This window comes from Telmatherina bonti (assembly GCF_933228915.1).
Source record: "Telmatherina bonti genome assembly, chromosome: 18".
NCBI lineage: Eukaryota > Metazoa > Chordata > Actinopteri > Atheriniformes > Telmatherinidae > Telmatherina > Telmatherina bonti.
In genome coordinates, this window is record NC_136616.1 from 8,428,631 (window position 1) to 8,455,944 (window position 27,314).

General features: G+C 42.4%; 1 protein-coding gene across 6 annotated transcripts in view; it reads left to right on the plus strand.

Annotated features, from left to right (window-relative positions):
- The window catches only part of nrxn2b (neurexin 2b), a gene marked incomplete at its 5' end in the record, with an annotated part of 672,833 nt that overhangs the window by 256,531 nt on the left and 388,988 nt on the right, over nt 1-27,314 (plus strand). For all 6 annotated transcript variants that reach the window (XM_079257326.1, XM_079257328.1, XM_079257327.1 and 3 more), the window contains 5 exons: nt 2,826-2,987; nt 17,717-18,155; nt 19,890-20,273; nt 22,537-22,740; nt 25,486-25,512. In XM_079257326.1, the coding sequence (XP_079113452.1) occupies nt 2,826-2,987; nt 17,717-18,155; nt 19,890-20,273; nt 22,537-22,740; nt 25,486-25,512 (1,216 nt within the window). The remainder of the gene's footprint in view (nt 1-2,825; nt 2,988-17,716; nt 18,156-19,889; nt 20,274-22,536; nt 22,741-25,485; nt 25,513-27,314) is intronic.

Here is a 27,314-nt window from a genome sequence, read left to right on the forward strand (position 1 = left end):
TCAGTCATGAAAACAGTAAAGTTTTAAATAAGTTAACATGATTTTATGTTTTCTTAATGCTTTTGTTCCAATGCTTCTGTTGGAGCTACCTGAATAGATTTATTTCTGTTCATCACGACTGCAGCATGCATGTATTAACTCTGAGTAAAGATGCTGAAAAGAAGGGATCTCATAGAGAAACTCTGCACCTTTCTCTTGGGATTCAGTTAAAAAACAATCAGCCTGAATTTGACAGCAAACTATTTGAATGGGAAGGCATGAAAGGCGTTTCATGTGGCACGTTGATATCGTCACCCTTTCACTCTTATGACCAGTGATGCAACTGCTTGCAACATTGCCAGTGAGTCAGGTGTGCACATTAAAGTAAACACAGTTAACAGGAAAAAAAGAAAAAAAAAATATTTGAGTTTCTCCTTTGCTGTGTTTTTGCAGAGATATTTCATGTGCTTCTTTCGGGGTTTCGACACAGCATCTCTGTGGGGTTTTGCTGCTTTTTAGATCTAACCTCTGATCAGAGAAAACATCACTGTACAGATACAGAAGTGCCCCAGGCAAAATTTAATAAAGTGCTTATAATAAAGAGTTTGATGAAGTTTTTATGGGCTGGAATCGGGGATGAGAAAGAGGTCAATACGAGAAGAAAAAAAGCAAAGTAGAGCTCTGATTTCCTGTTTTAGCTGGGAACTTATATAGGTGTCTGGCAGCTAGTCAAGAGAATATGCACCATAAGCAACTTCCAAAGTATCTTTTCCCAGAAGCCTTAATGCTGTTGGAGCTTCACTCCAGTCAGAACTGGTTTGCACCTTGTTTTTCACCAAAGCCATCATGAATGTTTTTAAAACTGCACATCGTTTCTCCTCTTTAGCCCATCAGGTCCCTGTCGTCGCCCTGAGACAAGCGAGTTGGTCGTTCCGATAGCGCCCGTCCGAGATTCCCCCTAAGATGATACCTGCACACATGCATCTGGCCAATATCAGTCATATTCCTCACTGACAGCAGACATAAAAATGGGTTGCCCTGTTAAGCAGGGAGTACTGGTGAAAAGTTGAACTAAAACACAGCTAAAGGAAGATGGGACATGAAAACTCAGCTGAGGAGACTGCTTTGTGAGGTGCAGTTGCTATCGTTTCAGCTATAAACTAGCAAAAAATGAGTTTGCTTTTTCAACATGAATTTATTGGTCTTAGATGGTTTATTTTGTTTTGCTTATTGAAGTAAATTACCTATAATTTTCAGAATTAGCATTTTCCTCTCCCCCCCCAGATAGGAAAATGCTTGTCGGAATAATGCTAGAGCAAAGTCTCTGCAGGAGCTTAACTTTTATCCACACAGTCAGCAAACTGTCACGATGAACAACCAAAAGGTGAAGCTGTGTCATTACAGCTTCTACCACATTCTGCAGCAGGTAACTGAAAGCAGATGGTGGTGAATGTGGATCCCCACAGTGCCTCCCTTTCAGCCAGGCCTGCACTTTTAGGATAATTACACTGTAAATTCTTTGACTAACTGCAAGAGTCTATCCTGAATCAAGCTGCTTGATTTGGCAGTGTGTTTGCATAACAGCGAATGAGGATAAAGAGCCATAATATCATATTGCAAGACAGTACAGGCAGACAGTTAGCAGCACTTGATGAAAATGTAAATAAGAATCAGCTGCTTGCTGCACTGCAGTGAGGTTGTTTAAAAAAAAAAAAGAACACACACCTAAGGTCTTCAAGATGCTTCATCTAAACTTTAAAGCAGAGGTGATGCTGCACGTTGTACTGTTTCATTGCTAAGATAACTTGTTTTTTCAGAAACCACAATATTCTGAAAGCTTTTAAACAGGCAGAAAAATACATTTAAAAAATGTTCCATAAGAAAAAGTATGGGGATGGATTTTTGTCTAAATATTTGTTCCTCTTCTGCAGTCCACAGTTAAAGAAAAATCCTGCCTTTTACCTTTAAATGGGAAATTCTGTCTTTTTAATGTTTAATGAACAATGTTAGTTGTATGGTAACCCTTGCATCCCCTGCTATAAATACAATCAAAATCTACAAAAATATGACATAATACCACATAAATCACACTAAATTAATATATTAATGATAAAATAACATTAACTGTGTTAAACTTAAAATAGGCAGCTAAACTATTTTTCTTTAAAATATTTTTTTTTCAATTATAATCAACAATATTCTTATAAAAGGGTTGTTATAACATATTCTTAAATTAATCATAATGTTATGGGAATGTTAAAATTCTGTTTCTTTGAAAAAATGGTAATTTTATGTATTTTCACAGTTGCAGGTTTTGATTTATTATTAGTATTTCCTTGTATTTTAAAAATACAGCACATAGTACAATAATGCAAAAAAAAATATATAAATATAATGTTTTTAATAAAAAGTTTTTAAATATTGCACTTTGCCACTCTAGGATTTTATTCAGCGTGTTTCATTGGGTAGACCTTTGCATATTTGTTAATGTCCTGTTTGAAAAATATCATACTACTACTTCCCATAAACAATAAAAGTCCTTTGGGTTCATGAAATCCAGTGAAAGCCGCCATTGATCGGAAACAAGATTCTCATACCTCTGCACAGTCAGCACAGCTGTGCTCAGGCAGCTTTACCTTCCCATAGCAACTGCACTGCACAGTGACAGCCCTCAGTCTGAACAGCACCAAAAGCAACCAATCAAATGAGACACATTACCTGTCAAAGCACCTGCCTGTTTCTCACCTTATTTATTCTAATTTCCCTTTTCTCTCATCATTCTTTGTCTGTTTCTATCTCTTTATTTCTGCATATCTCCTTTGCCAACGGCACCCCTTCTCTACCAGGTGACCATCTCAGTTGATGGTATTTTGACCACCACGGGTTACACCCAGGAAGATTACACCATGCTGGGCTCTGATGACTTCTTCTACATTGGAGGGAGCCCCAACACAGCAGACCTGCCTGGATCTCCAGTCAGCAACAACTTTATGGGCTGCCTCAAAGATGTGAGTGGCATTGTGTGACTGTGGAGTTTGTCATGTGTGTTTTTTCTGCGTTATGTTGCTACCTGGAATTACCAGGTATCAGTTTTTAGAGGAAATGGTTCTGTGGTCTGTGGAAGTGTTTATGGTCCATCCAGGTCCATCAGTAGAGGTTTATCAAGTTTATCCAACATCAATTATTAAGTTCAAATGTATTTTTGTCTACTACCAGTAGAACTCATGAGGAGTGCAGATGGTAGATGTTTCTATATCTTTCACACTCACGGTTCCAACTTTAACATACTTGACCTTTCCAGCAACATTGTCTTCATGTAAATGTGTCTCAGGCATAAAGCATGACATCTGGTACATCTGGAGAGTCACAAATGCAAAAATGTCAATAACTTGCACAAGATGGAGTGTCCTGTCAGGCAATGAGGTACAGAACAGTACATGATTCTGTTTTGTTTTTAATACTGATAAGTTACAGGCTGCACTCTCTGTATTTGCTACCAAAGTACTGCTAATAGTTAATAGCAGCTAATAGCCGCTAATAGCCATCAGCCACAAATTGCACCCCTGACAAATCAGCTGAAAAAAACAATGAAGCACAAGTAAAAAGTCTTGTGAAAGAAGTGCACAGTGGCCTGCTGGTATGACTTCTGTGAAGAGTAGAAGGAACTGAAAACTGTTGCTACAGAGCTTCTCTACTGTAGGCTAACTAACAAATTAGCATCTTCACCATTTTATACAACAAGTCAAGTAAATAATGTGACTAAAATGAGAGGATAAAGTACCTGCTGGGCTACCTGCCCTGTTTCTAACATAACACCAAAATAAACTTTAGTGTTAGATTGAATGAACTTGTCCAGCAGAAAGCTGCAACTTGCTGTATGCGGGGGAAAGTTAGGAAGATTCCAAGGGCCAATAACTTGCCATGGGCCCAAGAAGATGTGCAAACTATCTAAGAACATGATTAAACCTTCATTTAAAATAATATATATTGTCAAAGCCAGTTGATCTAAACCAGTTATTATACACATTGCTATGGTAACGCCTGTACAGGAGTAATGTAAGAGTGACTTCACTTTTGTGCATATAAATGAAAATAATGCAGCCAGTTGGCATTAAAATTCTCAATGACCATGGTATAATATAAACATAACATAAAGAGCTCAAGTCTTACTGCTAAAGTACACATTCTTAGTGGGCGTGTCACACAGAGTTATCAATATTTTCAGCTGATTGCATAACACATTCAAAGATATAATATTCATTAATATATATATATATATATATATATATATATATATATATACACACTACTGACTTTGTCTGTGCATTTTACTTAGTGGAGATTGCCTGAGAGTAGATCCTGCAGCACAACACTCCCCACAGTCGAGGTCTGCAACCATAACCCTCTAGCCTTTAGCTTACCTGCGAACATTAATTGGACTTAATGATACAGATGTTCTCTAAAAAAAAAGAAAAATAAATGTTTTGATATTAAACTCAGTAGTGTGTCATGAGACATGAACAACATAAGAGGGCAATGCAATGACCGAATTCCAGCCTGTGGAAACACACTCCCATGGCCTTTGTAGATGCTATTCTCTCTTGCTTGTTTTCATTTGGGGTTAAATAGTAACTCACGTTTTTGGAGTTTGAGGAACAGTCTGTCACTCATCCTATGAAGGACCTACTCCAATTAAGGTCACACGGAAGCTGGAGTCTATCCCAGCTATCCTTGGGCGAGTTGCAGGTAAACCTGGACAGGTTGCCAGTCCATCACACAGCCACGCAGACAAACAACTATTCACACTTGAACTCACACCAAGGACAATTTAGAGTAACCAGTGAACCTAACGTGCGTGTCTTTGGACGGTGGGAGGAAGCTGGAGTACCCAGAGAATATCCACGCGTCCACGGGGAGAACATGTAAACTCCACACAAAAAGGCCTCTGTCTGAGCCCCCCCTCCTCCTCCCCCCCACAGGTAGAACAACCGGTATGTCAGCTGCCTCATGTCAGTGACCAAAGCCTCCACTGGGATATTGACTATAAGATGTTTTAGCTGGTATTGTAATTCTGCAACACTGGCCGCAAATCACAGCATAAATTTAAGAAATTTATTCAAAAGTCACAAATTTTGCTGTACATCCATTTAAACTAAACACAGTTTCTTAGTTTTAGTACATGATGTGGATGTTAGGACTTCCTGTTGTGACAGCAGCAAATCTCTTTGCAGTGTCTGTGTTTCTCCAGATTCTGAGAATTGTCATGATCACAACTGTGTTTCCTCACATTTCTAATTATATGTACAAACCGTGTGGACATTTCCTCACACAATAAATACCCCAGGTGTCTTGAAATCTGCAGAGACATTTGCTGTTAAACCAAAAGCAGTCACAGACATGAAAACATCCATAACACTTGTGTTGACTGGTACAGTCTCTTGAGACCCATCAGTGTGGGCAGATAAACTCCCATATGTGAGAGTAGGAGGTGTCAGACGTGCAACATCCTGCATCTCTCACAAGGCTTTATTCCAACATGTTTTTCCTTCACATGCTTTCTAACCTTAATGTAGACCAAACAAAATGCACCAAGCTGGGAGAAAACACTCAGTTTCACATTTTATGCTCGTACAACCATTTAAGCATGTGTGATACATCCCCTGCTATCATGGATGGATATATGTAAAAGACCATTGGTTTAAAAAAAAACTTAAATTAAACCCATCCTTGAGAAAACTGACTTTCATGTCACTCTGGTTTTAACTCAGTAGTGAACAAGTCGTCATGATGACCAATCGCATCTGTGAGCATTATGCTGTTGTAAATGTAATGGCTTATATAGAGACAACACAACATGGTGCCATCGCATTTCCTCATAAAACCTCACTGATTGAATAAGTAATTACTTTTGCCATCACTTTTAATGGATCACACAGTAATCGGCCTATGTCTAACTTAATTATGCCTGTAGAATTACATTTCCATTATTTGGGTTGCTATCGGAAAGGATCCCAAGAGGGTCCTAAACTTCCCAAGGCATTTAACCACCGTCTCTCACTCCCCCCCTCATCAAGACAAAGCTGGATTTACAGTCTGTGTGCAGAGTGAGCATGGGAAGGGAAGGAAGACAAGTTGATGTTAGGAAGGCAGACAGTTAACACTGACAAATGGAGGTGAAAATGAAGAAGCAATGGGGAAAATGAGAAGGAAATGGTAGGCTGGAGTAGACGGATGAAGAAAGCAGCGAAAAACAGACTAAGTAACAGTAAGGGAAATGAGGAGGAAATTGTTTGAAGTAGAGGAGCAAAAAAAAGGTTTAATTTGTGTAACAGAAAAAAAAGAGGTGCAAAGAAGACATAATAGTTTTGTCTACAACATGAATGTTCTGTTTTCTGCTTACAGACTCCACAGAGACCTGATTTTAACTGAACTGCTTGCCTGAGTTGAGGTTGTTTTCCTTGTATTTGAGTTTTATGGCCCAAAATGTTCAGCTGCTGTCAAGCTCCAATGATTTCACGAGGCGAGCCGAGTCAAAATGTAACCATTCAGAAAGGCACAGAGGAAAGGGTAGGTCTGTAGTCAATGAAAGTCAAAGAGAAAGTGAGTTGTTTGGGGGGTAGGGGGTGGTTAGACAGCAGTGTGTTTCATCCTGAGCTAGTTCTGTGGCACAGCTTGGATTATCGCTGGTGTTATGGTCCGGGGCGAGGCTTTCATGCTGCCACCGTGGTCAAATGCCTTTGATACGCTTGGCCAGCCCCCCCCCCCCCCCCCCCCCCCCCCCCCAGGCAGCTAAAATCCAAAGGACAAGCACAGCAGAAGGAGAGTGAAAAAGGCACCAGAAAAGACACTGAAAGCCTAACGAGTTTATATTTGCAGCATGTGTGTGTGTGGGCGTGTGTGTTCAAAGTCACCCACATGCTATGATCAGGCACTGTATGATGTGTATATGTGTGTTCTAGCCCCCCAGTCAGATAGGTGGAGTGTGAAATCAGGTCTCTTTCCCTCAGACCCTCTGTCTTATTTCCACTCTTCTTCTTTATTTCACTATCTAGACCTTTTCTGAAACCTCCGCCGCTCTGTTGCTCTCCCCGTCTCTGACCTTGCTATCACCCATTTCACACCTCCGTCTCCTCCCGTCCCTCTCCTCCTGCTCGTCCTTGTCACCCTCTCTCATCACTTCTCCCCATCTCGCCTCTCTCTCTGAAGCTCATCCTCTCTTTCTCAGAGGCAGTCTTGAGTAATTAAGTCTATGCTTGTGCTGTTGGTACACCAGCTTTTGCCATCCTGACGGCCAAATTAAAAATTGATCTCTTCGACTGATTCCACACATTGGGTGAATGCTCATGCCCTCCTGCTTGCCCTCACTCTCGTTCACCATCTTTTTCTTTTTCTGCCCTTTCAGCTTCATAGTGACGCCCTATCTCTTCAAATGCAGCTTCCCTTTTAGTCTCACTTTTGTTTCTCTATAAAACCTACAGGGACCATCCATCATTCTGACTCACAGCATCCTACCCAAGCCAAACTTTCACTCAGACTTTGCAGGGTGTTGCTACACAGACTGACTTTTGCCTTTCTCTCATAGTTTCCTTAAAAACACAGCCAAAGTCTACAATAAAAAAATATATTGTTGATGTCGATACATAACAAACTGCTTGAAAATAGCACTTAGTAATACAATATTAGTGAAGTAAATATGCAATGCTGGATGTTATTGTTAGAATTTGTGCCTTAGCTCATTAAACATTTTCACCCACATGCACACGAGCAAAGAAATTATCTTTTTTTGTTTTATCTTTAGTTTCTCAATGACAAAATGAACGAATGAATGAACCCAGAGGTAGGCTAAGACTGTGCGGTTACAGATTCCACATCAGAGCCTCACATTCCCTGATAAACTGGATGTAATAAATAGGCAAAAGCTTTTTTGTTAATCCTGTCCTTGACTGAATGCTGATTGTCTGAATTTTTCTTAAGGTTCCAATTACTTGATATTTCTGAGAAAACCTCATGTATTACACTCTTTAGTTCCCACATGCATCCACGTTTGCCATTCATTCACTGCCTTGATGCTCTTAGTTGGCCCCGGCTGCTCCTTCTCTTGACATTTATATTCTTCTGTTATTGGCACACTGGCAAACTGTTTGAGCTGGTTCAACTGGCCGTTGTAATATTTCCAGTCATCACTTAACTGCATGAACTGTGTAATAACAAAGATTATCCAATTACACCAAAACGTGAGCCATGTGAACAAATCCTGCTCACTTTAACGTCCATCAATGCCTGTAAGGGCAATGTAAGGACTCATGGGACAGAAAGATATCCAGCTAATATACCAGTACCTAGCCAGAATCAGCAATGGTCATCCTGTGTGAAGCAAAACTAATTTTATGTTATGTATTCAGTATTTTGGATAAATTGGTCTGAACTGTTTGTGCAACAGTTACAGTCATTTCTACTTACAAATGGGAAGGAAAGGAAATTTGTTTAGAAGCCATATTCATTCTGCTCTGAATGTGCTGTGCCCATCTAGTCCTTCTTCATCTCCCTGCCTATCAGTACTCAGACACGGATGATTTTATTGGAGGGAAATTACAAACATAATTTAATCAATCGAACACGATGAAGTTTAGGTTCTCAGATATCATGTTTAAGGCACATTAACTACCCTAAAAGATTCACTTAATCTTGTAAGTTACCTTATTTTAACCACAAGCTGTTCTCAAGGAAGACTCCCGACTAAATGGAGGTTACTGGTGTTCACCCAAATCCAACCACAGGCAACATTATGTTGTGTTCTACTTCTGCTGTGAAAAAACCTTTTGAGTCATTGCTGACCAGGATCAGTTTCTGACTCTCACATTATATCAATTTCTAGAGTTGCCTTTTTTCATTCAACGTTTTTTACTAAATCTGCATCATCCTGTCACAAAATGATGCTAAGAAACTGGTTTGTCGCAGCAAGCTGGGCTGCTGTAACTCACTTTTAGTTGGATGCCCACATAATTTATTGAATAATAAATCTTCCAGCTAAAGCAGATTGCTGGAGCCAGAATGTTGACCCAGCCAGGAGAGATCACATTTGTCATGTGCTAGCCTTTCCACAGTTGCTTTTTGTGAAATTTAGAATTGATTTGAAGTTTTCCTCGTTTCATTCAACCTGTTGTACTCAGGGTCAGGTTTTCTTGCTGTTGCAGGAAGTTGTAAGACTAGAGCCTCTAGTAAAAACTTTAGGGTGCACTCACATCAGGGTAGTCCTCTAGACTCGGTCCGATTGGGGACCCGGCTCAGTTGTAGGGGGATATATTCATTCAGATCGAGATAGCGCTGCACTAGAATGTAGCCAAAGAGAGGACAAGAAATGTGTGAAGAAGAAAATGGAGTTTTCTTCTTCACGCTGTTTTGGGTTTTTTATTGTGTCTTATGCAAGTATACTGCAGAAATACACTGCAACAATGGACGCAGTATGAACAACAAAGGACCCTTCACGCCATCGCTATGTTTTTACCCACAATGCAAAGCTACGTAAACTGCAGGAAGTGACTTTTTTTTTATAGTTTGTTTCATGTATCTGGTCCGCTTGAAGCAGACCGAGGCTGCTTCTTTGGTCCGAATCAGAATTCGTTTGGTGCATTCACAGCTCCTCAAACAAAGCAGACTTTTTGAGCAAACCAATTCAGATTTGAATGACAAAGACTGATGTGAATATGCCTTTAACCTTCTGATCCAAAAGAGGTCAGACAAACAGACCTTATAATTGGGTACTGGACACAAAGTCTATCTATGTTTATGTTTGCAGATACTCCCTGTCAGTTCCACTTTATTCTCCTCACATATTAATTCCTCTTTGAGTCGACTGTCATCACTTCAATCACCTCTTTCCACTGTTGACTATTGTCAGTCTGGGATCCTATACTGTAATTGCCTTTGAATTGACTTTGAAGGAAAGTGTACACTTACTTCACTTAATCAGAGCTGTGGTGTTCTCCATTCACAGGAACTGCAATACCCAAAGGTTGCTTCAGGTCTTAACAGAATAATGGAATGGAGGTCATAATGAAGTGACACTGAGTCAGTATGTATTCAGGCCAGTGGAGGAACATGAGATTCAGGTTATTTGTCACCAAAAGTTTCCAATATTTCTTAATCAGAGAAAAAATTTGTGGCAATCTGCATGGTTTACATTTGTAATGCAACGTTTCAGAAAAAAGAAAAATAGAAACTGTGTTATAATGATGGGCTGTACAGTGGTGTGGTGGTTAGCACTGCAGCCTCACAGCAAGGTTGCTGCTTCAACTGTTGGCTGGGGAAGGTTTGAACAGTGGCCTTCCTGTGTGGTTTACATTTTCTCTTGTGTTTGGCTTCTCTCTAGGTACTTGGGCTTCCTCCCAACATCCAGAGACATGTATGTTAGGATAATTAGTTACTCTAGATTTTCTTGAGGAGTGAGTGTGAATGATTGTTTCTTCAATTCGGGTTCTGATGGGCTGGCGGCCTTTTCAGGGTGTACCCTGCCTCTTACCTCCTAACTGCTGGGATAGGCCTCAGCTTTCCAGCTACCCTGAATTATACTGTGTCAAAAAGCAATCAATTCTAGTCAGACCCTGGGCTATGGGTGGGCCCCATTGGACAGGCCCACCCATTCGAAATCAGGCCCTCCTGATAGCTTCTGTATGTTGTTGAAATATTTAGCTAGTTTTAATGAAGTATTAGCAGACTTTGACATATGTCATGTTGAAAGAATAAATTATATCCAGCAGTTTTGATAATTCCAGCGATGTGACAAGACATAACAAGAACACAACCATAGCAACCACAGGTGTGTTCGCTCCTCATCCTCTTCCTCTGGAGGCAGCGTCCACAGCTGACTGACACCCTATGAAATGCACAAAGTCACATTTACATGTTTACTGCCACTATTTTAGATATTGGTATTTATCCACTGCAGATGTTTCTTTCACGTTTTACATACATAATATATATATATATATATATATATATATATATATATATATATATATATATATATATTAAGACAACTGCATTCATGTGTCCTTTAACCACTAACGGGGCATATTGCCTTATTACGAACAGCTAGAGTTAATAAGGGCTTTTTTTTTTTTTTTTTAAAGAAGTAGGTAAAAAAAACAAATAAGCAATGAAATTTGAGAAAGCAAAAAAAAAAACAAACAAAAAAAACCTTCAACCCAAGTCTGATGAGATTTTCCTCCAATATGAGTAAAAAAAATCCTTTATTTCCCTTCTCTCCTATTTCAGTTTCTTTAACTGTCTTTCTTTGTGCCCTACCATAAGCTGCTCCAGCTTGTCATCTTTTCTTCCATTTGGGTTGCCGACTCAAAGTCACGCTGTCTGCTGTCCTTGACAAATACGTCCCAAATAGGCTGGACGTCATCCATCAACTTCCTACAGCTCCATCATTACTATGATCAATATGCACCAAAGTTAGTCCGGGTAAAGGAAAAAGTTCCTTAGGTGAAAGGAGATTAGTTCCATCAGTGCTAGCCATGCATCCGGGCACATATAAAAACTTATGGCTGTTTCAGAAAGTTTTTGATTGTTTTCTAAAAAGTTATGTGTATCTCATCTTACTGTCTTTCCACCATTCTGTAAGACTGAGGTCAACAGCTTCTGATGTGTTTTACTGGGAGTTCCTTGATATAAATTGAACAAAGTTGTGACAGAATGAGTGCCAAGTGTTGGTGGGTGGATGGAACTTTGTGAAGACAGCTGTCTACTCAGTTTGATGTGCTGCTAGTTTGAAAAGTAAGAAGTGTTTATGCCAAGTAACATCAAGATCGATTCATCACTGTAATGTATACATTACTGAGGGTGTCACTCAAAAGGTTCAGCTAGTCTCATCACCGACTCTTAACGCAGGTTTAAACTTGTATTTAAAAACAGAATCTGGGGCAATATGAAAAGCTGTTGTGAAAGAGATCCAGCACATCATGTCTCCAGTTTTAATTCCAGTGATTGAATTAAAGTCTTGTGTGATCTTTTGTAAAGAAAAAACAAACATGACACCAGGCTGTCTGAGCAAAAGGCATGAACAAAAGGAATACCTGAAAATAAATAAAATCCCTCTCCTTGCACTGCCTTCACTCGCTTGTAACTAACACTCTTACACTTTTTTTAGCACCTAATGCCAAGCAAGCCTCCCGTGGGCTCACCATCTGCGGGAGGAGCTGTAGGGGTCGGGTGCAATGTGAGCTGGGCGGCAGCAAGGGGCGGGGACCCTGGCGGTCCGATCCCCGGCTGCAGAAGCTGGCTCTAGGGACGTGGAACGTCTCCTCTCTGGTGGGGAAGGAGCCTGAGCTTGTGCGCGAGGTTGAGCGGTTCCGACTAGATATAGTTGGACTCACCTCGACGCATGGCTTGGGCTCTGGAACCAGTACCCTCGAGAGGGGCTGGACCTTCTTCCACTCTGGAGTTGCTCATGGTGAGAGGCGCCGAGCAGGTGTGGGCATTCTCATCAGCCCCCAGCTTGGTGCCTGCACGTTGGGGTTTACCCCGGTGGATGAAAGGGTAGTTTCCCTCCGCCTCTGGGTGGGGGGACGGGTCCTGACTGTTGTCTGTGCTTATGCGCCGAACAGCAGTTCAGAGTACCCACCCTTTCTGGGGTCCTTGGAGGGAGTGCTGGAGGGTGCTCCTTCTGGGGACTCCATTGTTCTGCTGGGGGACTTCAATGCTCACGTGGGCAACGACAGTGAGACCTGGAGGGGAGTGATTGGGAGGCATGGTCCCCCCCCTCTGAACCCAAATGGTGTTTTGTTATTGGACTTCTGTGCTCGTCATGGATTGTCTATAACGAACACCATGTTCCAGCATAAGAGTGTCCATATGTACACCTGGCATCAGGATTCCCTGGGCCGCAGTTCAATGATCGACTTTGTAGTCGTATCGTCGGACCTGCGGCCACATGCCTTGGACACTCGGGTGAAGAGGGGGGCGGAGCTGTCAACTGATCACCACCTGGTGGTGAGTTGGCTCAGATGGTGGGGGAGGAAGCCGGTCAGAGCTGGCAGGCCCAAACGTGTTGTGAGGGTCTGCTGGGAACGTCTGGCTGAGTCCCCTGTCAGAGCGAGCTTCAACTCCCACCTTCAGCAGAGCTTCGAACATGTCCCGGGTGAGGCCGGGGACATTGAGTCTGAATGGGCTGTGTTCCGTGCCTCTATTGCTGAGGCGGCCAGCCGGAGCTGTGGCTGCAAGGTCGTTGGTGCCTGTCGTGGCGGTAATCCCAGGACTCGTTGGTGGACACCGGCAGTGAGGGATGCTGTCAAGCTGAAGAAGGAGTCCTATCGGGCCTTCTTGGCCTGTGGGACTCTGGAGGCAGCTGATGGGTACCGACGGGCTAAGCGGCATGCGGCTTCGGCCGTTGCCGAGGCAAAAACTCGGGCATGGGAGGAGTTCGGCGAGGCCATGGGGAAAGACTTCCGGACGGCTTCGAGGAGATTCTGGTCCACCATCCGGCGGCTCAGGGGGGGGAAGCAGTGCTCCATCAATACTGTGTACAGTGGAGATGGGGAGCTGCTGACCTCAACTCGGGACGTTGTGGGTCGGTGGAAGGAATACTTCGAAGACCTCCTCAATCCTACCAACACGGCTTCCCATGAGGGAGCAGAGCTGGTGGACTCAGGGGTGGACTCTCCTATCTCTGGGGCTGAAGTCGCTGAGGTGGTCAAAAAGCTCCTTGGCGGCAAGGCCCCGGGGGTGGATGAGATCCGCCCGGAGTTCCTTAAGGCTCTGGATGCTGTGGGGCTGTCCTGGCTGACACGCCTCTGCAGCATCGCGTGGACATCGGGGGCAGTACCGCTGGATTGGCAGACTGGTAAATGGTAAATGGACTTGTACTTCTATAGCGCTTTTCTAGTCATACAGACCACTCAAAGCGCTTTACACTACTTGTCACATTCACCCATTCGCACACACACTCACTCAACACACTCATACCCCGATAGGCACATCGGGGGGCAGTTTGGGGTTCAGTGTCTTGCCCTAGGACACTTCGGCATTTCAGGGGAAGCCTGGAATCGATCCCCCAACTTACCAGTTGAAGGACAACTGCTCTTCCTCCTGAGCTACAGCCGCCCCGCCTGGGGTAGTGGTCCCCCTTTTTAAGAAGGGGGACCGGAGGGTGTGTTCTAATTACAGGGGAATCATACTCCTCAGCCTCCCTGGTAAGGTCTATTCAGGGGTCCTGGAGAGGAGGGTCCACCGGATAGTCGAATCCCGGATTGAGGAGGAGCAGTGTGGTTTTCGTCCTGGTCGCGGAACAGTGGACCAGCTCTATACCCTCTCTGGGGTCCTGGAGGGGGCATGGGAGTTTGTCCAACCAGTCTACATGTGCTTTGTGGACCTGGAGAAGGCATTCGACCGTGTCCCCCGGGGGCTCCTGTGGGGGGTACTCCGGGAGTATGGGGTACCGGACCCCCTTGTACGAGCTGTCCGGTCCCTGTACGACAGGTGTCAGAGCTTGGTCCGCATTGCCGGTAGTAAGTCGGATTCGTTTCCGGTGAGGGTTGGACTCCGCCAAGGCTGCCCTTTATCACCGATTCTGTTCATAACTTATATGGACAGAATTTCTAGGCGCAGCCGAGGGGTTGAGGGGATCCGACTTGGTGGCCTCAGGATTGGGTCCCTGCTTTTTGCGGATGACGTGGTCCTGTTGGCTTCGTCTGGTCGTGATCTCCAGCTCTCGCTTGAGCAATTCGCGGCCGAGTGTGAAGCGGCTGGGATGAGAATCAGCACCTCAAAATCTGAGACCATGGTCCTCAGCCGGAATAGGGTGGATTGCCCTCTCCGGGTCGGGAGTCAGGTCCTGCCTCAAGTGGAGGAGTTTAAATATCTCGGGGTCTTGTTCACGAGTGAGGGAAGGATGGAGCGTGAGATCGACAGACGGATCGGTGCGGCGTCTGCAGTAATGCGGGCTCTGCGCCGGTCTGTCGTGGTGAAGAAGGAGCTGAGCCAGAAGGCGAAGCTCTCGATTTATCAGTCGATCTACGTTCCTACCCTCACCTATGGTCATGAGCTGTGGGTCGTGACCGAAAGAAGGAGATCTCGTATACAGGCGGCTGAAATGAGTTTCCTCCGCAGGGTGGCCGGGCTCTCCCTTAGAGATAGGGTGAGGAGCTCAGTCATCCGGGAGGGGCTCAGAGTAGAGCCGCTGCTCCTTCGCATCGAGAGGAACCAGTTGAGGTGGCTCGGGCATCTGGTCAGGATGCCTCCTGGACGCCTCCCTGGTGAGGTGTTCCAGGCACGTCCCTCTGGGAGGAGACCCCGGGGAAGACCCAGGACACGCTGGAGGGATTACATCTCTCGGCTGGCCTGGAAACGCCTCGGGATCCCCCCCGCAGAGTTGGCAAATGTGGCTGGGGAGAGGGAAGTCTGGGCTTCCCTGCTTAGGCTGCTGCCCCCACGACCCGACCCCGGATAAGCGGCAGAAGATGGATGGATGGATGGATGGCCAAGCAAGTTCATGCCTTATTAGGTGCCAGTTTTAGCGTTATCGTGGCTAATTACCAGGACTAATCTCTGCTAATGACAGCATTATGAGGTCTACAGTATATGTGGCAGCGTGGCCAATGTAGAAGATAGCTAAAGGCGGCTTACAGTTCAAGAATAAACTGACACATCTGTGTTCTTCTGAATACTGCTCTGTGTGTAGGTGTGGTGTTCAACGAAGAGGCAGAGAGGAAAGGATAGCGTGCCCCTGCATGTGAGAAATATGGCTGAGATTTGAGGGGATTTGAAAGAGATCTGTTGATGGTGGATGAAGAATGGAAGCCTGCTCTAGAAAAAACCCTGGTAAAAAAAAAAAAAAAGGCTGGACTGGATTTCACAAGTCGGCCATCTTATTACAAATATTAAACCAAGCCAGTGAAAGAAAATGATTAGTAATTAATATGAAGTTATAAAGTATTTGAGAACCAATATGGAAGAAATACCCATGACTTAGAGTATTTAGGTGAAATAATGTGAAGCAACTTGAGTTTATGATTAATGAAACCAGCTTGAGAGCCTGAAATGATTGTTTTTTTGGAAAACAAAACAAAAAGATGCTAATGCCCCATCCACACTTAAGCTGAATGTGCAAAGCTCCCCAACAGCAGATACAACAATATTAGCCTGTCAAAACACTGGATTCAATATTTTTTTAAGTATCAAGATGAAACATAAAGGATGGAATTTGTTTTCTCTTCAAAGATTTTAAGCAATAAAAGCATGTGAGAATCCCAGCAACGTGTTCCTTCTGGCAGCATGTCAGATGTCATGATGCCGTTAGGATGATGCTGATACTGATTGTAATGAGGTTATGTGTTTTGCTCTGTTGTAGATGTAATTTCGCTGCAGTGTTACAGTACCACTTAACAAATACTAAAAACATCAGCATTTCATTTCCAGGTTTACAACCAACACATCCTTCCTGTGCAAATTATTATAACCAGTACCAGACACTGTAAACGTACATACATTTGGATTTTTACTTTCCAGTTTCTTACCCACTTCAGTGGAAAATAGCAGATAAGTAGAAACATCTATATAAAACAATACTGTGTGCAGAGATTTCATTTGTCGAAAGCAATGAATGCAGCAGATTTAGGCCACCATTCATCAAAACAAAGGATTTCCTCTAAAGACAGTAAGAAAGTAACTTTTCCTTCATTTCTATGCGGTAACAATTCACAGAGCACATCTGCTGCCGGAAAACTTTTCAATAAGAGACAATCTGCTGAATTCTGTAGCTAACACTGCAGCAGAAAACAAAAACAGAAATGTAAAGGAGTCATCCTTGTTAACTGTCAGCAGATTTGTGTGGGTGGGTGTGAATGCCACAGGAGGAGAAACACAGAGAAGTCCGCTGGTTCACACAATTACCTTGAGGATGGCCTCTGAAAAGCTGTGTACAACAAAGAGAGTTCAACAAATAAAAGGAAAAGTAAAACTATGAAAGACAGGAATAGTTTGCTTGCCTTCAGCTCGTAATCCATTACGAATGCACAGCGAGGCAAAGACACACACTTTGAGCTCGAACAAAGAGCAGTTTTTCATCCAAGGCAGTAAGGGGCATTTGCATCGAGGCTGAAGGCAACGTTCACAGCTTTCTCTTTTCAGATATCTCACAGAGCCTTTTTAATTTCATTATCCAATTGTACAATGTGCATATTTACTTAGATTTCTAAGTTACAGTTCATGTACAACATCAAATATTCAGCATAATTTATGGGTTTTACCAACAGTTGGGTGTTGAACCAGTGTTGATCAGAGTTTGATGAGCCGGGTATGCTGTGCAGGCAAACAACCGCAACTCTTACAGACATCATTAAAATGAATGAAATCCTGTCTGTGGAAACTTATTGGCCCCAAATGGCCGCTCAGTGTTTAAGGTTTTCAAAGAGAGAAGAGATTTCCTCACCAAATAATTCAACATCAGTAAACTGAGCACTTATCTGATCTCGATTTCTTGTTAGAGGTTTCATGCAGCGTCTGGCCTGGTAAAACTGTTTCCCCCTGCACTTTGTATCATTTCTGTTTTTATGCATCATTTCCTAATGCTGACAGAATTTTCTCTGCCGCCAGTATAGCATATACTGGTAACCGTACATCTTAGTGATGGTTTCTTATTTTCTACAGCTGAGTTTGTTTACCACTCACAATTTATTCTTGTAGTGCAGTACCAGCTGTAATATGATAACCACTTGTTCTGCTGTCTGCTTCTTAGGTGGTGTACAAGAACAATGACTTTAAGCTGGAGCTTTCCCGTTTGGCCATCGAGCGTGACCCAAAAATCACCCTGAATGGGGATCTGGTGTTCCGCTGTGAGGATGTGGCAGCCTTGGATCCTGTAACCTTTGAGACCCCTGAGTCCTACATCTCCCTGCCCAAATGGAATACCAAAAAGACAGGATCTATATCCTTTGACTTCCGCACTACAGAGCCCAGTGGCCTGCTGCTATTCAGCCATGGCCGCCCTCAAGGTCCTAAAGAGCAAAAGCCTGGCAGGGAACTAAAGACTGATTACTTCGCCGTAGAGCTGCTGGATGGATATTTATACCTGCTGATCGATATGGGCTCTGGGAAAACCAAGCTCAAGGCGAGCAATAAGAAGGTCAATGACGGGGAATGGTGCCATGTGGACTTCCAGAGGGAAGGAAGAAAAGGTGAGCACACTTTAAACTGGACCTAGTCTTAAACTGATGTCAGAGGAATAAACATGTTTCATTACCATTACATGTACTCAGTCACTCATCTGGAGGTAATTGTCAATTTAAGACACTATCTCTACTCAACTTTATTCATCTTTATTTAAATAGAGACACTGGCACTGGGGAAATAGAAATTTATTGTTGTTTATTTTTTTTTTTTTTTTTTATGTGACCGATCTAAACAACAGCGCTTTGGACAGAATATATAGTGAACAGAGAACAACTTACAGTATCTTCTTAGAACAAAGAAAAATAGCTTCAGTTTTTTTTTCCTTCAATAATTAAAAGTTTCCTAGGTTGGTGGGAGAGGAATATATATATATATATATATATATATATATATATATATATATATATATATATATATATATATGTATATATATATATATATATATATATATATATATATATATATATATATATATATATATATATATGTATATATTTATATACATATATATATAAGACTATATGTATATGTGTTTTCTTTATTTTACATTGACTGTCTATGGTTAGCGAGCAGGACTGATTAGGGGATTAAGATGACAGTCCTAGAAATGTGTACACCACAGAAAAAGAGTCTAGAAGCTCATTATACTATACAATAGATAAGCATGTGTATGCAGACGGAGCCTGTTATCTGTATTCTGCATCATTTGCATGAAGGTTTAGGTCAGTTTACAAAATGCTTGTAAATGTTGAGCCTGACGTTGCAAGCAAAGCAACACCACCAGAAACTGCAGGGGCGCTGTTGCACAGAATAGCTGAAATCTGACCAATGAAAGGAAAGCCAAAATGGATTTAGTTGCTGCACAGACCACGCTCTGAACAATGATGCATCACCATTTCTGTCTTTCTCCAAACTCTATACTGCCCTCTAGTGGATTTGTTTCCAAACAAGCATGCCTTTATGAAGGATGAAAGCCAGTATGAGGGCAGAAACGTTTGACACGAATATAATCGACAGTTTAAATGGACAGTTATTCAGATTAAAGTGAATGTTACATAAAGCCACTTTGATGGTATTCCTTTGCATCCATATACCTCTGCCTGCATGTGGTCTCAAACAGGAATTTGATAAATCATCTGTAGCTGTTGAAGCACCTTGGACATGATATCTCCTTCTAATGACATCTTATAATAGAGAACGGTGTGAGATGTGTGTATGTGTGCGTGTGTGTTTGCGCGGATGTGATCTCACTGCTGCTCCTGCTGTAATTGGCTTTTAATAGAAAATTAAGATGGAGTCGTTAATCACTGAAAGAGAGAGGGCCTTTTGTTTCACCCACTCCCTGCTGCATTCTGCTTCCCTTCTCCCCCATTTAGCCCATTATAGACACATTAGACACACACACATGCACTCACACAGTCGACTGTCATACATCCCCCATTTGCTGTACATCATTCAGTCTCATTTCTGCACCCATAAATTAGCCACCTACTGTTCCTCTCAGTCATTCAGCCACTTGACCTCCCTCCCACTCAGCCACCTATCCACACCGCACGCTTCTTTAATCACAATCATTGTTCCTTTAAGCCATAAAGGACCTACAATCACTCACCAAACACAAGAATACACAAACATGAACATGTTGGCTGCACTCTGTATTGTTTGCTATTAAATCAGAGGCATCAATATATCTGTGTCCTTTGTTAATGTCTAGTCTTTTTTGTGTTCCTTCCTTTTAGGGTCCATCTCGGTGAACAGCCGCAGCATGCCCTTCAGCTCCCCAGAAGGCAGTGAAATCCTGGACCTGGACAGCGACATGTACCTCGGTGGACTGCCTGAGTCCAAGTCAGACCTTATAATGCCGCCAGAGGTTTGGACTGCTCTTCTGAACTATGGCTACGTTGGGTGCGTCCGTGACCTCTTCATAGATGGCAAGAGCCGTGATGTCCGCCGCCTGGCTGAGATCCAGAGCGCCCTTGGGGTCAGCAGCTTCTGTACCCGAGAACTGCAGAAGCGCTGCAGCAGCACTCCCTGCGGGAATGGAGGTCTATGCAAAGAGGGCTGGAACCGCTACATATGTGACTGCACCGGCACTGGATACCTGGGCAGCAACTGTGAGATAGGTGAGGATGATGACGAAGGAGAAACAGGGTGTCTTTATATGAAAGATATCTGTAAGGGGATTCATATATGTTCCAACGTCTTGCAATTGCTGTTGTAGAACAAGTAGCAGCTTTACTTGTGGCCGTATGGAAGCTAACAGCCTTTGGAGGCTTAGTTATGATAGGGGCTGGTGACTGGGAGCAGGGAGGGGGGTGGAGCAGGCTGGGCCCACCACCACCATCTGTGCCAGTCACGCAAACCAGGGTGGTGCATACGCCATGCGGCGAGTTAGTCAAATAGAACCACATTGCTTCTGATTTATCCCGGCTAGCTGCAGGCACATGAATCCACAGTTCGTCTTTGCACGTCTGTGGAGGTGAGTGAGCCATGACAGCATCAGATTTTGAGGGACAAGGAGGGTAATGAGGTAAGGCGAGATTGGATCCAAATCAGGACAGTCGAAGCAGAGGATAACATTTCTTCATTTGACGGGTGATATTTTAACAGTTTGGTCCTTGGAGCTCTGATGACAGGTGTGTGGTTTCTGTGAGGGTCTTCTGCCATCTAGTGGAGCTTGATACTACTGCAGAAATCGTTTCTCTTCACCAACCACACAGACACACCTTTTCCTCTGTGCCAGTAAGCTGGCTTCATAGATTAACCAAGTGTAAAAAGATCTATGATATTGACTTGAGGAGAACAGAGGATGGTGGCGGTGGTACTTGGAGCTGGGCCTCATCTAATAATGACTATTCTTGGAGTGCCATTCGTCACATTAGTTGATTGATAATGCCCAAGTTTTATTTCACCATGGAAGTAAAGGTGTGAATGGAACATGTCTCTGTAGAGGCCTGTAGAAAGCTTGTAGCAGGGATTTTTCTGCATCTTTATCATCATGTATTTGTACTTTGCAAAACGAAACGCTTCAAGCCCCCCATGACAGTGACTCATGTTTGCCTATGGTGAGACATATCGAACCACACTGCAAGATAAGAGCAGCCCTCAGGGAGCTGTCACTCCCCACAGTATTGTGTTTATAGATGGGTTGATTATAGTCGCAGTAACCACAGTTGTAGCTCATATTAATAAGGTTGCTTCTGAAATCACGCTTGTCATTTCATTATTTCTATTCCTCTGTAAAGATACTGTTATTCCTTGTTGTTCTCTTGGGAGACATAGGGAAGTTGTCCTGTTATATAACACCCACTGCAGAAAACATTAGATGGAAATACATGAATGCATGATTATGAATTTACAAACACTCAAATTAGATAAGTATCTTCCATGTTTTGCAGCCATTCACACATGCTTCTGTCGAACATGGCTGTGACCATCATCATCATTGCACTCCCTTGTTCTTCTGGTATGAATGTGTTACAAACGTAATAGGAAAAAAATAGCAGAAAAATATTTTTAGATAAAAGAACGTAAATATGAAAAAATTACTGACTGAAATGTAATGGAATAACATGTGAATGAGTTTATACACACACACACACACACACACACACACACACACACACACACATACATACATACATATATATATATATATATATATATATGTGTGTGTGTGTGTGTGTGTGTGTGTGTGTGTGTGTGTGTGTGTGTGTGTAGAGCTTTAATTAAAAGCAAACTAGCAAAATTGAGGGGAATAATCAAATATATTTATTCAAACATTTATTCAAGATACGATCAAATAAAACATTTTTCTCTTCTCACACCAGAGGAACTTTAGTTGTCAGAGCAACAAGTGGGAAGACAAAATATGCTTTAAAAGATTAGCAAGAGTAACAAACAAGAGTTGAAAGGATGGAAAATGAAAGTGTAACTGTGCAAGTGCTATTTAATAACTGAAGTGATGTGCAAGCGGGACGCAGTCATGTTTTTCTTTTTAGTATTTGCATAATAATACTGCTCTTTTTGATAAATTGTGCCCAGTATTTGTATGTAAATAGCAATAATAATGAAAAAAAGAATGCTTGTAAGTGACTGACTGCATGGTCCTGGTCTAGTCCGAGCTGTTGCACGCTGGTTAAACAGGGAGAACTGAAGTTGGTGACATGGCGTGATCTTCTGAGAACACGCTGTCCTCACAGTCTGATGGCTGCAGAGAGGAAACATATGCAATGCCTTATTTGATGACTGCATTTAAACTATCATGCTTTATAAAAATATACTGTATTTACAGCCCTTTCTGTTTTTTAAGAGATATTGTGTGAAAAATAATTATGTCTTAGATGAATGCTGATACCAGACTATGTGTCTCTCCATCTTTTGCAGAGGCAACAGTTCTGAGTTATGATGGCAGCATGTACCTGAAGATCATCATGCCGATCACCATGCACACAGAGGCTGAAGACGTGGCGCTGCGCTTCATGTCTCAGCGGGCATATGGCCTGCTCATGGCCACCACCTCCAAGGAGTCAGCTGACACCCTGCGGCTGGAACTGGATGGAGGACGCATCAAACTCACTGTCAACCTCGGTAGGACGCTACGATTCATCCCTGAGGTCCTTGCTGACCATGCTCCCTCCCCTCTCTCCTCATGTTCACTGCATTGTATGACCTTATTGTCAGGTAGATGACAGGAAAAGTTTCTTGATTTGATGCTCATTAATAGATCTGTTTAATGTAAGTACACTCGACTGCAAAGTTGTTTTCTGGTTTTGAAGTGTTTTTGGGTTTAAATGAGGAAATACAAATACAGAAACTTCTCCTCTACAGACTGAAAATTAAAAACACAAAGTAATCCCCTCTACAGAGTCTCTTTGCTCTCTTTTTGGAGCAGTCATTTTGTCCCCTATACTCCCGTCCTTCTGAATCCTGCCCCCCTTACTTCTTTAATTTTGTACTCTGTGATGCTCCATTGCTGATCATTCCATTTAAAAGCTCCATCTCTAAAAATATCCATGGCCTGACCCTGAGCCTTAGCCCCCTTGAACCTGTCTCTGAAACTTTGGAGGTGGCTTTGCTCCTGTCTCATTCTTCCTTGTGGCTCTGCTCTTTTCCATATTTTTAAAGAACTTAGCTATAGAGCTGGTTGGTTCCACTTCATCTCAGCTGCAATTGTAATTTGAGGCAGGAACCTTCATCATAAGCATATTATGAGTGTGGTAAAAGAAGGGGAGGATGTAGAATAAGCTGAAAGCCAATGTTAGTGAGGAGAAGGTCAGTAAAATTATACAAAGAGAGCAGTTTAAGAGATGGATGGCTTCAGTGAGAGGGCTGGCTACAGGAATCCAGACATATTGAATTATTAATATTGCATTGCAAGGAAAATGATTGCCCTGGGGATGGCGTGCACGACCTTCCAGCTCTGAAATCTTCAACTTTGTCCTGACTCTCTGAAGGAGCAGATGCTCAGCAGTGAACCTGGAAGAGTGTTACAGAGGTGTAACCTGCTGGACGAGCGGTGAAGTCATCGTCGAGACAGGGAAGGGGGTGGGAGGTGTTAGGATGAGTGAAGGTGTTCCCCTTCTTCTTTCTATTCTCTTTCTCTCCTCTTTATTCTTTCTTGTTGTCCGTAAAACACCTCACCTGGCCAAGTTTCAGACGATGGATCTTTTCATCCCTTCAATGGCCTGTATGTCTGCGGCCCTCGGATCGAACAGTCAGACGGACCGGCTCAGAGCTGTGGCTGTCAGAAAGTTGCACACCTCCACTCACAGCACACCTCGCCACAGCTTTACCTGCTGGGAAGTCCTCCCAGCTCAGCCCGTCTTTCTCTTCCTACTAGCACTGCCATAAAGCCTTCGAAACTAGATGCTGTTGTAGCTTTCCTCAAGGTTTTCACAGCGGTTTAGCAAGAAAATTAATTAGCCTCTGAAGTGAAATTCATCCCATAATCAGGAGGGAATCCTTCTGATCTGTTAAAGTCTTAATCCTTGTCAAGATAATTCAAATCCTAGTAATTAATCATTAAGATTGGCTGTAATTGGACTGATTTAGTCCTAATGATATTAATAAGTGATAGCTGGTGTTAATAGCATGTTCACAGTGGAAGTGCAGGCTAGGGTTACCATGCAAACCCTCTGACGGCAGCTGTATTAAGCCTAACTCTCAGATTTGCATCATTTGCAGATGCAGTTTGTCTTGGTTTTGTTTCTTTTAGCACAACATTACGACACAGTTTATAGAATTTAGTGGTGCATAAATGCGATTTGCACCACACAGACACATCTCTGCAAAGTGCTGCCGGTCCCTGGCTGTTTGTGTCCACTATTCTGTAGCGGTTGACAGCTCTAGACCACAACCCAACCACACAGCCACATGCACAGGCTTGGTAGTAGCAGATGGGAAAGAATGGCCACAAATTAATTTCTCAATATTCATTTGAAGAGAAGGATAATTTGATCCCTTGCTTAAAGAAAAGCAGACAGATCTTAAGGCTCACTGAGTCGCTGCCACGGCAGTTTTACAAGAAAAAAAAGGTATCTAAGAAGACTTATATGTCGTGTGCATTCGGCGTGTGGTGGCTGGGATGTGCAGATCACCCTTTCTAAGCATTTATACGGTTGGGATTCTCATAATTAAAGTGCTCCAGAAGGCAAGAAGATCTGAATTCACCAAAAATGAGACTGAACTTATGTGTTTGACCGACCTGCATGACCCGTGGCACATACAGCACATGACCCATGTCACATGACCCATGTGCCGTATGTCTGGCAGATTGGATGCATTGTAGGTTGAGTAAAATCCTAGGTGAAGGGCTCATTATGACCAAATAAATAAATTATTTCTATGTAAAAATGTGATGACCTGGTCAGGAAATGACCCAGGAAAAACAGGGCTTAGCTGAGTTTAATCTTGTCATTCCACATAAATAACTGCAGTTATTATGCTTTCATATGGCAGCAACAGATTATTTTACATCTTTTCATAAAGACTTAATGAAAAGATGACACAAGGAAATTAATTTTCTTTTACCACCAAATAGAAGTGAACATTTCAGTGCAACTCTTGCCTTCTCTTGTGCTTTGAGTGTACTTAATGGAACAATGGCTGGATGACGGCATTAACAGAGAGAAAGGGTGATCCTGACTCAGAGCCTGTCCCCGGATGGTGGCCCCAGAGAAATGTTTGGTTGTCTGCAGAATGTACCTTGAAGGATGTAAAATGTCTCTTTTTTTCTCTTTAATCCTTTCTCTTCTTTCTTTATTTTCTCTCCCTCTCTCTCTCCTCTTTAACTTTTTTTTTCCAATCTCACCATTTCGCTTTCTCTCCCGCCAGATTGTATCAGGATAGACTGTAGCCTCAGTAAGTGGTTCTATCCATTTTTCTGACTAAAATGCATCTTTCTCTCCCATCCTGACTCTGTGCAGTGGCGCTTTATGCTCTCTCCTGTCCTTATACTTTCTATCTTTCAGAATTCGTCTTTCTTTCTAAAAAACAAAACAAAAACATGTTTATTGATTTATTTTTACATTTTTGCCATAAAAAAATATTTTAAAAATATTTTTATTTTCTTCCATAAGTTATACTGCTGTAATTTCCCTCATTTATATCAGATTTATGTCATGTTTTAATTTCCATAATCATCAGGAAATATAACCTTCCACTTGAGCTATGAAATTCTATTAATGCCTCCCCTCTGATGATAACACACACTATTCATTTTCCTGTCAACCATCTAAAAAAAAACATTGAAGAAAGGCCAACTTGTCAGTCCTGGCTGTTGGATGTACCCCCCCTCCCCCATTATGCAGTGCCGAGTCTCAGTGCCACACGGCTGCACACGCAGGTGTTGCTTGTTTTTCTGTCTGGGACAAATTGTAGTTTTGGCCCCTAGAAAGCTAATTGCTTATCCACGGAGAGACGACACCACCTGGTGTGTGCTTGTTTTCCGAGCAAGCTAATGTTTTCCTACCTCATGCAGACAGAATGATAGCAAACTGTTATTTCTATCATGGCCACTGACAATTGAACAACTAGTCTGCAGGTAAGTGGCGCCAGCCATGCTGACAGGAAGAGAACACCTCATGTTTGCAACAGCGTGTGTGTGTGTGTGTGTACGTGTATGCTGGATTATTGCTCAGTTTTAGGAAGGATTTTGATGAGGGTCCAATAGTATCTCAGGAGGTCGCACTTAGTAAACTTTTCTATTTGTTTTCTTGCTTTTAAGTGAACAAAATGTTGGAAGAATGAATAGATTATTGGTGTACTGTTTTTTTGTTTTTTTTTTCTTATAGCAAAATGAGCTGCAGTACACCACTACTGACACTAATTTTGGAAAATGGTATTTTTATTACCCTTATTCAGTCTCCATCTTTAAAGTTTAACATCTTATCTTGTCCAGCATCATGATAGTAGAATCATGGTCTGGCCGAGACGCTGACAAATTAATTTCCTTCACCGAGAGGCACTTCATTAATATAAGGCTCCCTTCGACACTTACTTATTATTCTCTGTTTATATTCTTTATTTGTATTTGACCCCATTTGAATGAAAGAAGACGGAAAGCGAGAGACAAAAGACAAAAGAGAGAGTTAAGAGAGGAAAAAGGAGACGAATATACAGAAAATAGGAAACAACCACAATAGTGGTGCAGTGGAACAAACAGAAGCATCAGCGCGGAAACAGAAAACACAGCAGACAATCATCAGGAGCACCTGCAAGAGGACATACCTCACCTGATCTCTTTGTACTAAAAGCTCTTTCATTTGTCAAAGCATCATAACAAATTTTAAAATTGTTCCCCAAACTGGTACAGGTACAGGTGAAAACTGGTACTGGGCTCAAAGTCATATTTTGACTGTTACTGAATCAAGGAAAAAGACAAAAAACAAATTCAGAGATAAATTTGGTGCATAACATTATGATTGCTAGTTTAAATAGTTAATATGACATGCCATGACATGGCTAGAAAATCTATGTCATGAACTGTTGTGGGAATTTAAATCAGTTTAGGAAACAATAATACATCAGTTCAGTAAATAATGTTAAACTATTACCACAAAACAATTTCAGTTTGATTCGATTAAGAAACCAGCGATCAACATGAGACAATATGACTGCTGATTTAACACCATCACCTCCATTCATATCAGACCACCACCATC